General features: G+C 45.6%; 1 protein-coding gene across 2 annotated transcripts in view; it reads right to left on the reverse strand.

Moving 5' to 3' along the window:
- Positions 1 to 399: 399 nt before the first annotated feature.
- FXYD6 (FXYD domain containing ion transport regulator 6) overlaps positions 400 to 15,887 on the reverse strand; it is a 40,836-nt gene continuing 25,348 nt past the window's right edge. Inside the window, exons 2-8 of one of the 2 annotated variants that reach the window (XM_090266010.1) lie at positions 6,348 to 6,410; positions 5,681 to 5,716; positions 5,485 to 5,559; positions 4,807 to 4,843; positions 4,019 to 4,068; positions 3,349 to 3,399; positions 400 to 1,671 (exon numbers count right to left, since the gene is read on the reverse strand). In XM_090266010.1, the coding sequence (XP_090122136.1) occupies positions 3,371 to 3,399; positions 4,019 to 4,068; positions 4,807 to 4,843; positions 5,485 to 5,559; positions 5,681 to 5,716; positions 6,348 to 6,405 (285 nt within the window). In that variant the 5' untranslated portion in view covers positions 6,406 to 6,410 and the 3' untranslated portion in view covers positions 400 to 1,671; positions 3,349 to 3,370. Of the gene's footprint in view, positions 1,672 to 3,348; positions 3,400 to 4,018; positions 4,069 to 4,806; positions 4,844 to 5,484; positions 5,560 to 5,680; positions 5,720 to 6,347; positions 6,411 to 15,887 lie in introns of both variants that reach the window. The other variant, XM_090266009.1, reaches the window with a different exon arrangement.

A 15,887-nucleotide genomic window follows, 5' to 3' on the forward strand; every position in this document is an offset into this window, starting at 1 on the left:
TCTTTGTCAAATCCTTAGGTAGTAAACCCAAAATTGACGAAAGGGGGAGGTTAGAACCTTTCATTACAGTCAAGCCACTGTGACTCCCTTCTCTCCAAGACAGGCATAAGGTACAGGTCCTGGGCCCACTGACAGGTGGAGGAAGAGGTGGGGGAATTAGGAGTGGGTGGAGCAGGCGGTGGGAAGGGTTAGAAGAGGGGTCTTGGTGAAGGAGGACAGAGGAAGGGGAGGGAGGATAAGTGGCATGGGGTGTGGGGACTAAGCATTAAAGCAGTTGGAACAAATAAGCACCACTTAGCACTCTCTGTAGCCCTCACTTCCTCCCTCTGACCAAGGACAGAGTCCCTCTGACTCTTCAAATATTAGAGTTCTTTCACAGAAAGGAATGTACCTCAGAGCCACTAGGAAACAAATTGCATTTTATTCCTTGCTGTTGTTGAGAGGATAGATCACAGCACAGACAGTAATCCTGGCACATGTTAAGTTAGTTTCCAGGATAACAGGATGGATGGGAGGGGCAGGGTCTGGTTCGACTTTCCACTTTCTTTATGACCTTTGGCCTCTTTCTGGGAGGAGCCCTGTCTGGTCTCTAACCCACAACAGAGCAGAGCGACTGCACACACCACTCTGAGCAGTGACAGGAGGAGAGAAGGGCACAGCAGCCATCATTGATGCCTGACCAATGGGCACGGACAGAGAAGCAAAGGACCCCTGTTCTCTTGGCTACCCAACCCCAGGATGCTGCCCTACCAGAATGCATCGCCTGCCAGAGACCCAACTCAAGAATGGGAGTCTGAGTCCAGACTAGCTGGGCTATAGACCATATTCTTGGGAGCAGGGAAAGTAGGAGAGGGGGTAGGGATCCAGAGCCCAAGGGGTTATTGCTGAGAGGATATGCAAGGGGCATATTCCCCAGGGGCAGACGACAAAATCTGGGCCTGGCTTCCCTCCCACTCTGCAATTGCCAGGGTAGATGGTAGCTCCATGAGGGAAGTCCTAGGGGAAAAATGACCAGGAAAGGGGCAACACCAGCTTGAAGGTGTAGCTGGGCTCACCAGCTCCTTGCTGTTAACCTCCAATTGCTAAGACACCCTCAGAACAGACTACTTTCCAAGATGAACTATGGAAGCAAGGTCCTTGCAAAAGGAGTGGAGATGGGCCATGAAGAATGGTCATGAAGGTGATATAAACCGTCCCAAGTCCCAAGATGAGTGGAGACTCCCACCAGGGCCCCAGCCCTGTACCCACCCCTAAATCAAGAGAAGGGAATGGTTTCTCAGAGGAAAAACAGACTCCCGGGAGCAGGAGGGGAGAGGGCGCCACAGAGGAGCAGGGAGGAGCTGATGGTAACATGGCTCAGCTCCGGCCCAGGAAAGTGAGTCCAGGTTCACTAAACATCAGCCACAGATAAGCAGGCACGAAGACCACAGTTGTCACACACACGCACACACAGATACATCACAGGAGGTGGGCAAGCCCACAGGCTGCAGCTGGGAAGGCGGTGTTAGTTGGGGCACTAGGTGAGGACTGGCGCCAGGGGATGGGGCAGGGCAGAGGACACACAAGTTCTCGACTTCTCCTGGAGAGAGATCTGCTGCCGAAGTGGCCAGTCTTCTTAAGCATCAACATTTGCATCTAAAGGTTCAAGCAGCTGCCTTCAGGTTCTGGAGGCTGAAGAGGGAGAGAGTTTAATTTAATTTAATGTTTGATTTTAGAAAGAGGCAAAGGGAGGGAGAAAGAGGGAGAGAAACATCGACGTGACAGAGAAACATTGATGGGCAGCCTTCCATACATGCCCTGACTGGGGACCAAACCTGCAACCCAGGCATCAGCGACCTTTTGTTTTTTGGAATGATGCCCAACTAACTGAGCCACACCGGACCAGGGAAAGGGGGAAAATTTAAATTAACAAAACAAAACAAAACAAAAGCCCAAAACAACAACAACAACAGCTCTGGCTCCTTTCAGAAATCTTTAGCTGCTTATCTCCTGGCCTTTATTTCACTGAAACCCATTGTAAGTGCCCTGTTCTGGTGAAGCCAGTAGGACAGCCTGAGATTCAAGACAAGGAGATGAAGGCACAGGAGGGGTGGACCTCAGGGGAAGGGTCCCTTTGGAGGTCCAGAACTGGGTTGACATGGAAAGGAAAGTGTTAAACCCAGAGCCTCTATCAGAGGACACCCTCAATAGTTGGTCACAGTCTGGAGACCTAGGAGAACAGGTTTCTGAGGAAGTCCTAGTCAAAAGAGAGAGAGAGAGAGAGAGAGAGAGAGAGAGAAACTGCTATCTCCAGGCTCCCTGGCTCCCTTCCTTGAGCCCTGATCCGCCTCCAAGACTGGCTCCCACAGCCACCTCAGTTCAGGAATCAGTCTCTGGAGCCCCATCAAGGAGATGGATGTTGTGAGCCCTGCTGTGCCCTCCTGACACCCACAGGGCTTTAAGAAGATCTAAAAGCACTTAGGAGAGAATTCGAATGCTACAGAAGCACACCGTGTCATTGCGATGAGAGAAAGCTGGTGTGTCAGGCACTGGACAGACAGAAGTCTATTTTAACTTACAGTTTAGGATAATGGTATACGCCTTATCCTAAAAGAAAGCGGACAGAAGACTGATTCCTGGGCCCAGTCTTTTCCAGGGTATGTATGTCATAAAGCAAGGGAGGCAGGAGTAGAGGGGTGTGGTGAAAACGACGCCAAACTGCAAAGGCCTGAATCCAGGTTCCAGTTTGTCACTCCTCATCTGTAAGGCTATGCTCTCTGACTGTAGTTCTCCATCTACAGAATGGGGTAAGTGCCGCCTGTCCAGGCAGGCTCCAGAGAGTTCGTGTGTGACAGCATTTTGAAACTGGCAAAGCACTGAACAGTTATTATTGTATTTCCCTTGTCTCTACAATGAACAATGGAAAAAGACACTATATATAAGCAGTGATCCTGAAGGCTGAGAACTGACAACCCTGGTATGTGGGGACATGGAGGAAGGTGGGGTGTCATATACTAATCTCCTGATTCCTGTGTAGGGTTGGAAAGTTTCATAAATTGTTAATTTTAAAAAGTGGCCCTAAGGAACTTGCTGAGTCATGCCTAAAAGCCAGTATCTTCATGTTGCCCTGATATTAGAAGTATTTCACTAATTCCCTCCCATGTCATGCCCACAGTGCAGCTAGGGTGACACCCTATTCATCACCCACAGGACTGTGTCCATCTGTCTCATCATCCTTTTCAAGACACAAGGCTCCTCAGAGCACAGCTCATAATAAAAGCTGTGCCCATTGCAAAAGCTAGCCCGATTCTTCCCCAGTAAAAGAAAAGTGATGGTGAGAGAGGAAGATGCAGGCACAGAGCAGCTTACCTTCCCTCCTGAGGGCCGCACTTCAGTTCTCCGCTTTCTGGGGCTCTGTCGCTGGAGAGTAAAGCAGAAGAGGTTACAGTGAATGGCCCTCACCCCAGAGGGGCGCCCTGCAGCAGCCATGCCTGTGCCTGACTTCGGGGGAGCTTGACCCGCAGAGCAAGAGGTGACTCATGTGGGATTTTTTGGGTAAAATTTTATTTATTTAACTTTAGAGAGAGGGGAAGGGAGGGTGAAAGAGGGAGAGAAATGTCGATGTGCAAGAGATACATCGATCGGATGCCTCTCGCACACCCCCAGCTGGGACCTGGCCCACAACCCAGGCATGTGCCCTGACTGAGAATCGAACCAGTGACCCTTTGGTTCACAAGCTGGTGCTCAATTCACTGAGCCACACCAGCCAGGGTTGTGTAGGATTTTGAGTCACAGTGACTGGGGTGCAAATTGTTGCCCTGCTACTTGATGGCCATAGGAACTTGGCACATTCCTTAACTTTTGAGTCCCTCAGCTGTAAAACTGGATAGTGATGCCTGCCTCATGGGGCTGTATGTACATGAAATGAGATGGGGTCTATGACACACTTTGTATCATGCCTGACACTAGGCAGAAACGTCATGCACAGGGGCCTGTGTGGTGGAGATGAGGAGACATGGGCAGGGGCCACGATAGTTACCAATGGCAGTGATGAGGTTCTCTGCTTGGGCCTCCTCATCCCCTGGAACCCTGCAAGAAGACAAGGCAGAACCCCTTCCATCAGAGGCATCCAGCGCAAGCCCAGAGAGCATCACCATTCTCCTTTCTGGAGCAGGGGGACCTTGAGTCTTCTGAAGACTCCAGACTTTCCATGGGGCTCAGGGATGAGGGAGAAGGCGGCAGAGCCGGGAAAGCTTGCAGGAACCCTTCAGTGTCAGCCCCAGCCCTAAGTACTGGGAAGGGTGATCTAGGGCCTTCTCGGGCCTTGAGTTGTGCCCTGCCACAGACTTTATTGTTCTGATGTCCAGAGCTACCTTGGTTATTGTAGTGGACTAATGGGGTGTGCCTTTGATGTTGAAATAGAAAAGTGAATGAAAGGGAGACCAAGCTTCTACTCAGATCAGAGAGCCTCATGAAAAGGTGACAAGCAGGGACAGTGTCACAGATCCTAAAGAGAGGAGATGGAGCTCAAGAGAGGCCCTGAGACACTCTGCCTTCCCCCTCCCGACCCCAAATATCTCAAGGGCCTGCAGACAAGGACCTAGCACCCTCTCGCCCACCTCCTATCCCCCATACTCATCAGAAGAGATGATACGCTAACCATCAAAGTCTGCCTGACCATCCTCAAAACTTCTGCCCTACCCTCAATGCACATGGCCTGTTTCTGAGACAAGAATCTAAAATACTCATCTGGGTCACATACAGGGAGCCTCCCTTCCTATCCCCTCTTATCTCCCCAATGTCCACAACCATGGATGGCATCCTTACCGTGGCTTCTGACTGAAGCTACACTTGCATCTGCGACCTGAAAGTCAAAGAAACCACCCAAGGTCATCCTCTTGGCTTGAACTCAAGGTCATGCTCCTGGCTTGGTCACAGGAGGGCTACCGTGTGAGTTGGTGCAGGCTGTGGGACCCAGTAAACAGCATCCCCTACACCTGGGTGGGGCACAGCTTGCACAGCTGTATGTGGGTGGCAATCCTCAGTTGAAAGGAGGGTTCTTCTGAGGCCCAGGTTCAACAGCACCTGGGATGGCTACACAGCCAAGCTGCCCAAGCGAGCAAGTGCAGAGGACTCCATGCAGACCAGGCTTATAAGGGAGAACATACACAGACAGGGGCACATCCCTCAGAGCACACTAAGGACAGCCTCTGTGTCCTATGTCCTGTGACTCCCTACTTGCAACCTGCTGGACACAGCACCAGGAGGGCCACCCTGCCCCTTCTTCTTACCTGTGCTTGTTTTCACTGAGTATTTATTTTGTTCATGCTTCACTGTTTTGCTGAGCACCTATTATGTGCCCTGCACTATATTAGGTCCTAAAGATAACAGGGAGAACAGACAGGCTCTTTCCCTCTCCAGGAGAGGGAGCACCCAGGCTTTTACACTGCTCTTCACTTGCTTGGCAGCAGACATTGCTCTGACAGGGTGAACAAACAAACTTACTCAGGATAAGGAGGATCCCGACAGAGAAGAGGACCACAGCAAACACCAATCCCCCGATCCTCAGGGTCTGGTAATCTGCCAAAGGAACAGGGTGAGAGATGGGAGAAGAGGAAAGGCCAGGGAGAGCATGCCTATCCCTCCCCTGAAAATGGGCTGTGCTCCCCCTGCCCCACCCAGGGTTTCTGTCACCACTCACCATAATGAAAAGGGTCCTTTTCTTTTTCCTGCTCAGCTGCTACAAAAATAAACAAGCCTGGTCAAGAGGAGGACCACTCCACATCCTGGTTCCCAAATATCATACCTTGCCCCACAGCCCTTCCCTCCACAAAGGAGGTCCTGGGAGGCAGGGTCTATTAAACGGAGGAGCCTGGAGAAGCACGAGGGGCAAGGCTGCCTGCTAGCACAGGGCAGGTGCAGCTCAGAGCCCCAGTAGGAATCCGTGTTCACAGCACAGCCACATACTTTTAAGGTCCCTTCTTATTCACGTCATCCCCAAAAGGCAGGGTCTATTTCCCCTGTTACTGATGAGGAAACTGAGAGTAAGAAAAAACACGTGACCTACACATGGTCAGTCTAAGGACTGATGTGCAGGTCTGGCTCTCAAAGTTCTGGCCAAAAGTCTGCAGGAGGCTGGTGAACTGGAGGCTTAAAAGCAGACCCTGCCAGAACCTGTGGAGAGGGGTAGGCAGGCTAGATAAGGTCTGTGAATAGCTGCCACCTTTCAGGACATTTTCTGCTAAAGTGGAGGCAGGGGGCTGATCAGACATGTAGAATCTGAGAGCCTCAACCCTAGAGTCCCAAAGGGCCAGGAGAAAAGGCCATGGCTGCTGTCCTGTCAGAGCCAGGTCCTACGGCATACTTACCACTGGCCAGGATGGTGGGGGCCAGCAGGCTGCACAGAAAGATCAGCACCAGCTCCATGGCTTCTGGGGACAGAGGAAGGAAAAACAAATCCCTGGATAGGAGAATCCTCACTCCAGCCCTCAGCCTGACCAGGAGCGCCCAGTCAAGTTCCCAGCTCTCCTCTGAGCGTTGTCCACATGGGGAGGGTTCAAACAACATAGCAGAAGCAGCTGACATTTATCTGACTCTTACAAAGTGCTCTGCTTGCATTAATTCAATTACTACAATTGAACCAATACAATTAGTAGGCAGGGTGACCCACCCCTTTTGCTGATGAAGAACCTGAGCTTAAAGAGTTAAAATGCATTCACGGTAGTGAGCAACAGAACCTAGATCCTAACTCAGCTCAGTAATTCCTCTGCACCTGCCTCTCTAGTGCCAAAGCCATAAGCTCTGATGGCTCTGGAGATAGCTCATCGGTGACCTCCTCTCCAGGCCACCCTTCTATGGCCATCTCTAGTTCATTAAGATGCCTGGGACTTCCTGGCCTGGCTCCGCACAGCCAAGACCCATTGTTGGAAGTTCTTCCTCCTATTAGATTAAATGGTGCAGGCAAACCCATGCTGGCTCTAGTCTGGCCAGCCAGGTAGGGTGCAGGATGGCAGTTTCTCGAACTCTATATGGGAAACCCGGAAATGCTGACAGCGCTCCCTACGTTACCCCTCTCACTTTCACCTCTAACTTGCCCAAGCCAACTCTTCCCACAGGCTTCAGTTCACAATCTTCCAGAAAGGTGGTTTGATTAAACAACGGGGGTGTGGAGACTGGTTTTCTGAGCATTAGTTCCCCGGCCTCTCCTTCCCCAGAAGACAACCGAGACTTGTGCTCATGAGCTCATATCAAGAGCCTCAGGTCTCTGGGGTCAGTCACCCCAGGATAAGCCATCTGGATAAAAGCAGAAGACAGGGCTACTCAGTCCCTCCCAGGGGGAGATTTCAGTGGAGTTACACACAGCTCATTCCTAGGCTTAAAGGAGTGTGGTGGAAGCCAAAGAGGAAAAGTGGGTTAAAACCCCAACCAGGAAAGTCTGAGACTGCTGTTTTCCATGTGGGGTGAAACTGGCAGTGGCCTGACCTCCTGGACATCTGCCTAGTGGCCAGGGCCCTGCTTGTTCTGAGGGATCTCGCCTTATTACCTCCACAGCCCAAGCCAGCAGCACCCAGCTGCCCTTCCCCTCGCAGCCAGCAGAGGGCAGGACAGCTGCATCCAGAGGCACAGACCTCAGACTCATTCAAGAAGTGTTTGTCAAAAGGCACTTTTGCTTTTAATGCTACCTCATTTAATAATTGCATTTCTTTAAAACTTTACCTATTTTATATGTATGAAAATATATACTACACACACAATAAAGCATAGTAATAAGATAAACATCCATAAACAAGTAATTTAAGAAGTAGAACTTGACAAATACTGCTGCACTTACCTAGCTTTCCCTCTGTCCTATCCCCTGGCTCTACTGCCAGAGGTAAAAAGTATCCTGAACATATTTTTAATCATTCCTTTGCTCTCTTCAAAAAGTTTAACATTAAGAAATCACATACCATACAATTCATTATTTGAAAGTGTATAATTCAATGGCTTTTAGTGTATTCACAAAATTGTACAAGCACCTTCAATTCTCGAATATTTTCATCATCCCCAAAAGAAAATCTGTAACCATTATCAGTGACTCCCATTTTCCCTTCCCCCCAGCCCCTGACAACCCTAGTCTACTTTGTCTCTAGGGATTTACCTATTCTGGACATTTCATATAACAAATCATAATATATGTGGCCTTTCGCATCTGATTTCTTTCACTTAGCATATTTTCAAATTTCATCCATGCTATAGCATGTGTCAGTACTTCATTCCTTTTTGTGGCTAAGTAAGTTTCCACTGTATGAATATCCATCCTGCTATTCTTTTAAAAATGTATCTAAATAAGATATGGTTGGAGACTTGGGAAGATGGCGGCAGAGTAGGGGCAATGTTCTCAGCTCACTACTGTTAAGGAGAGACTTCAGGAACGAATGCGGAGAGGAGTGACTGAGTGAGTGTGGATCTCCGATAGCGTGAACACGGAGGAGAGCGTGGGAGCAGCGTGGAGGGGGCCAGAGGGATTTACCACGCACTGCAGGCTGAGTCATTCAGGGACCTGGTGCGTCTGCAGTACCACGCCCGAGGGCTCAATAACCGAGAGCTGCTTGGAGGCTCCCCCTGCTAGGGGCACACCGATAAGTGAAGTCTTGTAGGGAGTTAGGGAGAGCATTCGGCCGAAAAAGCCAGAGGAGTGGGAGAACAGTGAACAACCAGGACTGGGAGAAACTGTGTGATCTGAGTCTAGAGGGAAACCTCCTCAGCTGCAACTTCCGACCGAAAGCTCGGCATTCCGGGCGTGCACAGCACTAGAGCTAGGGCCCTACAGAAGAAAGGGACAGTTTGGGGGCAAGGAGACAGGCCGCACAGAAAAGCGGCTGCAGAACTCCGGACCGGGGAGAGCTCCTGAGCAAGAGAGCAGTGCATGCCCCCGGTGCTTTGAGCGGTTGCGCTAGAATCCCACAGAACAAAGGGCGGGTTTGGGGCTAGGAGAGAAATAGGGCACACAGGACGTGTAAGTAGGGAAGTGAGCAGAGGCTGTGGGTCGGGAGTGGAGACGGTTTTAGGACTGGGAGAAGGGCTCGCGGGGAAAGGCTGCTGCGGAGCTCCAGACTGGTGGAGAGCTCCTGGGTAGGAGAGCGCTGCGCTGACCGACCACACTGGAATCCTGCAGAACAAAGGGACACTGCTGGGACGGGGAGGGAGATAGAGCGCGCAGGCCTATAGAGAGGGAAGCGAGCAGAAGCTGTAGCTCGGGAATAGAGACACGAATGGAGGCAGGGTGGAGATTGCTGGCAGGCGCAGGCTGGACCAATGGCGGGAAGGAGTAGCTGGACAAGCCTGAGGAGGGCTGAGGGTGATACAGGAGGGGACAACTAAACGCAGCTCACAGCAGAGCGGTGGTAGGCCCACGAATAAAAGACTAGCAACATCAGAATCAAGCAGGACCTTCCCACAGCCAGCCAACCAACCAGAAAAGATTTGAAACCCATGGAACTTTGAATACGGGCAGACCCAGGAAGGAAGGAAGGAAAAACAAAAAACAAACAAACCAAAAAATACCCAGAGACTGTGCCTAAAAGTTGAATTGAGTTAAAATCCTCTCATTCTTTTATTTCTCACTCTCTCTTACTGCCCCTCCCATCCTTTCTTATTCTCTCTCCTTTTCTCCCCTCCTCTTCCCTCCCTTCTCTCCCTTTAGCATGTCTCCCCTTCATCCTATTCTTTGTTAATTTTTTAATTTTAAGTTCTCTCCCTTTCCTTCATATTCCCTTCTTCTAATCCCCTTCCCTCCCCCTTATCCTCATCCTCCCTGTTTCCTTTCTTTCTCTTTCCTTCCTCCGCGCTTAGCACTTTCAATTTTATTAAATTTCTTTCTTTATTTTGTCCCCCTTCAGTCTCCATTCGTTTTTCTTTCTTCTCTTTCCCTTATTTTCCTTCTCTCTCTATAAATATTCTGTTTCTTTCTTTCTCCCTATTCCACTTTATATTCTAATCTTTTAATATTTAAATTCTAATCTATTCCCCTCCCCCTTCACCCTCCCCTTCTTACCCATTCTCTCTTTCCTCCCCATCCCCCCTCTCCTTTCTCTCTCTCTTGTATTTCTCTCCTTCATCCTATCTTTTGTCAGCTCTTCAATTTCAATTTTTCCCTCCCTAATATCTCTTCTTACTCTCGATTTCCTTCCCTCCCTCATGTTCTTTCCCTCCCTCGTCCTCTTCTTTCTTCCCTTTTCTTTCTAAGTACTTTTAATTTTATTAATATTTTTCTTTATTTTGCCCCCTGCCCCCTCTCCATTCAATTATTCTTGCTTCCCTTTCCCATCTCTTATTCCTCTCTCTCTCTATTCTCTCTATCTTGCTATTATATATCGTTTTAATCTTCTAATTTTTTAATAATATATATTTATTAAATTTTAATCCAGTCCCCTCTCTTCTCCTTCCCCTTATTCTTTCGTTCTCTTTCCTACCCTTCTCCTCTCTTTCTCTCTCTCTTTCCTCTCTCCCTTCCTGTCTTGCTATTTTCTACTCTGTATTTTTATTCTTGAAAAATTCTTTCTCAATCTGTTTCCTACCTTCTAACCCCCTCAACCCTCTGCTTCAATTTTTGGCTGTCTGTCTGCCTGGATGTCTGTTGTGTCTATCCTTCCTTCCACACTAAACATATAGCATATACCTATTATATAATCCTAACACTGTACACTTCCACTTTCTCACTACACACTGTAACCCTCTCCTCCTTTTCAAACATACAGTGTTAATGTTAATTGCTGTCTTACATAGCCTTGATCCCAATTACTAATATTATTACTCTATCAACTTCTCTCTCAAAAATTACCCTTCCTTCATTTAAAACAACTCCTATCTGTTTCTCCTATGAAATAAGAGTCTCAATATCTCCACAAGTATATTAATATGGGCTCATTTGCAACCTATAGTGAGATTGTAGTTGGGGGAGATATTGGAGGGTGTGGGTTTCTTGCCTGGGTTGTGTGATTACATTTTAGCAGCACCTCCACAAAAGATCTCAAGACAAGGTGGGCAGAGTGACTCTCAATCAACTAACCAGAAAAAAAGACCCACCAAAGAGTAGCTAAAATACAACCAGACAGATTAAACAAATAACATCAAGGACAACACAGACGGAGATCCAAGATGGTGTAGGAGTAAGTGGAAGCTACACTAACCTACTCCCAGGACCAGCCAGTGCTGACTCAGCCCCAGTACAGCAGGCAGATCATTCCCCTCCAATTGGCATCAGCCTGAGGGGAAATAAAAGCCCTGCCTACAGGAATTAAGCTGCCACACCCACGGTCCTTAAGCCTGAGGGCTAATCATGGATCGAATAGATTAACAACTAAAGAAGACAGACAAAGGCAGTAGATCCCTGGAAGTCTCCAACAGGCTGCCTAGGGCCAGACTGGTACAGGATCAGACGCTACCAGAGGCAGATCCAGGATAGTGCAAATCATTCTAAGAAGCACCAACAAACAATAGGAGTCACAAAAATGGGGAGACAGAGAAACAACCCCCCATCAAAAGGAAAGGTAGAATCCCCAGAGAGAGTGCTACATGAAATAGAGGGGAGCAAAATATCAGATATGGAATTCAAAACATGGATTATGGAGAAACTCAATAAGGTCAGTGGAAACTACAAAGAACTCCAGGGAAACTAAAGGGAACTCCAGAAAAAATTACAAGGAACTTACTGAGAATTACACCAGCATGAAAAAGAACATAGAAGCTATCAATAAGAGCCAGGAGGAAACGAAGAATACAATCTCTGAATTGAAGAACACAGTAGAAGGAATTAAAAGCAGGCTAGAGGAAGCAGAAGATCAGATCAGCGAGCTGGAGGACAACGAAGACAAAAACTCCCAGACAGTGCAACAAAATGAAAAAAGACTGAACAAGACTGAAGAGGCTCTAAGATAGCTGCAGGACAACATGAAACGTAATAATATCCGTATCATAGGAATTCCAGAAGGAGAAGAAGAGCAAGGGATAGAAAACCTCTTTGAAAAACTAATGACAGAAAACTTCCCTCACATGAGGAGAGAAAGAGTCACACAAATCCAGGAGGCACAGAGGGTCCCAATGAAGATGAACCCCAACAGGCCCACTTCAAGACACATCATAATTAAAACGGCAACATTGAAAGACAAAGAGAGAATCCTAAAAGCAGCAAGAGAGAAACAACTCATAACATACAAGGGAGCTCCAATAAGGCTATCATCAGATTTCTCAGCAGAAACACTACAAGACAAAATGGAATGGAAAAAATATTCCAAGCAATGAAAAAAAAGGCCTACAACCTAGAATACTCTACCCAGCAAAGCTCTCATTCAAAATGGAAGGTGAAATAAGGAGCTTTCAAGACAAAAGAAGGCTAAAAAAATACATCTCCACCAAACCAGCATTGCAAGAGATGCTAAAGGGTCTGCTTTAAGAAGATAAAGAAAGAGAAAGACAGAGAAGAACACGAGTACAAAGGGGAAAAATGACAATGAATAAGTACTTATCGGTAATAACCTTAAATATAAATGGATTAAATGCTTAAATTAAAAGACATAGGCTAGCTGAATGGATTAGAAAGAATGACCCACATATATGCTGTCTACAAGAGACCCACCTTAGAACAAAAGATCTACACAGATTGAAAGTAAAGGGATGGAAAAAAGTATTTCAAGCAAATGGACATGAAAAAAAAAAGCTGGGGCAGCAATACTTATATCAGACAAAACAGATTTCACAGCAAGGGCCATAAAAACAAAGAAGGGCATTTCATAATACTTAAGGGAAAAGTACATCAAGAAGATATAACCCTTATAAATACATATGCACCCAACTTAGGAGCACCCAAATATATAAGGAAAATTTTGAAAGACTCCAAGAAAGATATAGACAGCAACACACTCATAGTAGGGGACTTTAACACCCCATTGTCAACAATGGACAGATCTTCGAAGCAAAGAAACACCAAAGATATTGAGGCACTGAACAACACTCGAGAACAAATGGACTTACTCAATATATATAGAAGTTTTCACCCCAAAGAAGCAAAATATACATTCTTCTCAAGTGCACATGGAACATTTTCAAAGATAGACCACATGGTAAGACACAAAACAAGCCTCAACAAATTCAAGAAAATTGAAATTATATCAAGCATCTTCTCAGATCACAATGGCTTAAAATTGGAAATCAATCTCAAGGAAAAAACTCAAAAACATTCAAACTCATAGAGAATGAATAACATGCTATTAAATAATGAATGGGTTAACAATGAAATCAAGGAAGGAATCAAAAAGTTTCTGGAAACTGAAGATAATGAACACACAACAACCCAAAACCTATGGGACACAGCAAAAGCAGTCCTGAGAGGAAAGTGCATAGCAATACAGGTATACCTAAAAAAGCTAGAAGAATCTCTAATAAAAAATTTAACCCTATGGCTACAAAAACTAGAGGAAGAACAACAAGCAAAGCACAGATCAAGTAGAAGGAAGGAAATCATCAAAATCAGAGCACAATTAAATGACATAGAGACTAAACTAACAATTCAAAAGATCAACAAAAGTAGGAGCTGGTTCTTTGAAAACGTAAAAAAAATTGACAAGCCTTTAACCAGGCTCATCAAGAAAAAAAGAGAGAGGACCCAAATAAATAAAATCAGAAACAAAAGAGGAGAAATCACAACTGATACCACAGAAATACAAAGGATTATAAGAAATTATTACGAACAACTGTATGGCAAGAAATTTGACAACCTAGAGGAAATGGACAAATTCCTGGAAACCTATAGTCTTCCCAAACTGAATCAAGAAGAAGCAGAAAGTCTGAATGACCAATAACAGCTAGTGAAATTGAAGTAGTAATCAAAAAACTCCCAGCACACAAAAGCCCTGGACCGGATGGCTTCACAAGTGAATTCTACAAAACATTTAGGAAAGAACTAACTCCTATCCTCCTCAGACTATTCCAAAAGATCCAAGAAGAGGAAAGACTCCCAAACTCGTTCGATGAAGCCAGTATAACCCTAATTCCAAAACCAGGTCAAGACACAACAAAGAAAGAAAACTACAGGCCAATATCGCTGATGAACATAGATGCTAAAATCCTCAACAAAATATTGGCAAGCCGGACCCAGCAACACATTAGAAAGATCATACACCACGATCAAGTGGGATTCATCCCAGCGATGCAAGGATGGTTTAATATTCGCAAATCAATAAACGTAATACACCATATAAACAAAATGAAAGACAAAAACCACATGATCATATCAATGGATGATGAAAAAGCATTTGATAAAGTACAATACCCATTTATGATGAAAACTCTCAGCAAAATGGGAATAGAGGGAGCATACCTCAACATAACAAAGGCCATATACGAGAAACCTGAAGCCAACATCATACTCAATGGGCAAAAACTGAGAGCATTCCCCCTGAGATCAGGAACAAGACAAGGATGTCCGCTCTCTCCACTCCTATTCAACATAGTCTTGGAAGTTCTAGCCACAGCAATCAGACAAGAAAGAGAAATAAAAGGCATCCAAATTGGTAAAGAGGAAGTAAAACTGTCATTATTTGCAGATGACATGATAGTGTACATAGAAAACCCTATAGACTCCACAAAAACTCTACTCAACCTAATAAGTGAATTCGGCAAAATAGCAGGATACAAAGTCAATATTAAGAAATCGAAGGCATTTCTGTACACCAACAATAAAAACTCAGAGATAGAAACTGAAAGAAAAATCCCATTTACCATAGCAACAAGAAAAATAAAGTACCTAGGAATAAACTTAACCAAGGAGGTAAAAGACCTGTACTCAGAAAACTACATAACACTAAAGAAAGAAATTAAAGAAGATACAAATAAATGGAAGCATATACCATGCTCATGGATGGGAAGAATCAACATCATTAAAATGTCCATACTACCCAAAGCAATTTATAGATTCAATGCAATCCCTATTGAAATACCAATGACATTTTTCACAGATCTAGAAGAAATAGTTCAAAAATTTATATGGAACCAAAAAAGAGCCCAAATAGCCACAGCAATCTTGAGGAAGAAGAACACAGTAGGAGGAATCACAATACCTGATATCAAACTATACTACAAGGCCACGGTAATCAAAACAGTCTGGTACTGGCATAAAAACAGACATATAGATCAATGGAACAGAATAGAGAGCCCAGAAATAAACCCAGGTTCATATAGTAAACTAATATTTGACAAAGGGGGAAGGAACATCAAATGGGAGTGAAAAGAACGTCTTCAACAAATGGTGTTGGGAGAACTGGACAGGGACATGCAAAAAAATGAAACTAGACCACCAGCTCACACCATACACCAGAATAAAGTCAAAATGGATCGAAGACTTAAATGTAAGCCGTGACACCATAAAAGTCCTAGAGGAAAAAATAGGCAGGAAAATTTCAGATATCCCACGTAGCAACATTTTCACTGATATATCTCCTAAGGCAAGGGAAATAAAGGAAAGAATAATCAAATGGGACTACATTAAACTAAAAAGTTTCTGCGCAGCTAAAAAAAACATCAGCAAGATGAAAAGGAAACCAACCACATCGGAAAATATATTCATCGATGACATCTCAGACAAGGGATTGATCTCCAAAATATATAAAGAACTCATACGACTGAAAACCAAGAAGACAGACAACCCAATTAAAAAATGGGCAAAGGACCTGAACAAACACTTCTCCAAAGAGGACATACAGAGGGCCCATAGACATATGAAAGAATGCTCAACATCACTAGCCATCAGAGAGATGCAAATAAAAACCACAATGAGATACCGCCTAACACCAGTCAGAATAGCCATTATCAACAAATCAACAAACAACTTGTGCTGGAGAGGATGCGGAGAAATGGGAACCCTGGTGCATTGC

The sequence above is a fragment of the Furipterus horrens genome, unplaced genomic scaffold, assembly GCF_987537825.1.
Source record: "Furipterus horrens unplaced genomic scaffold, mFurHor1.1.pri manual_scaffold_2, whole genome shotgun sequence".
Lineage (NCBI taxonomy): Eukaryota > Metazoa > Chordata > Mammalia > Chiroptera > Furipteridae > Furipterus > Furipterus horrens.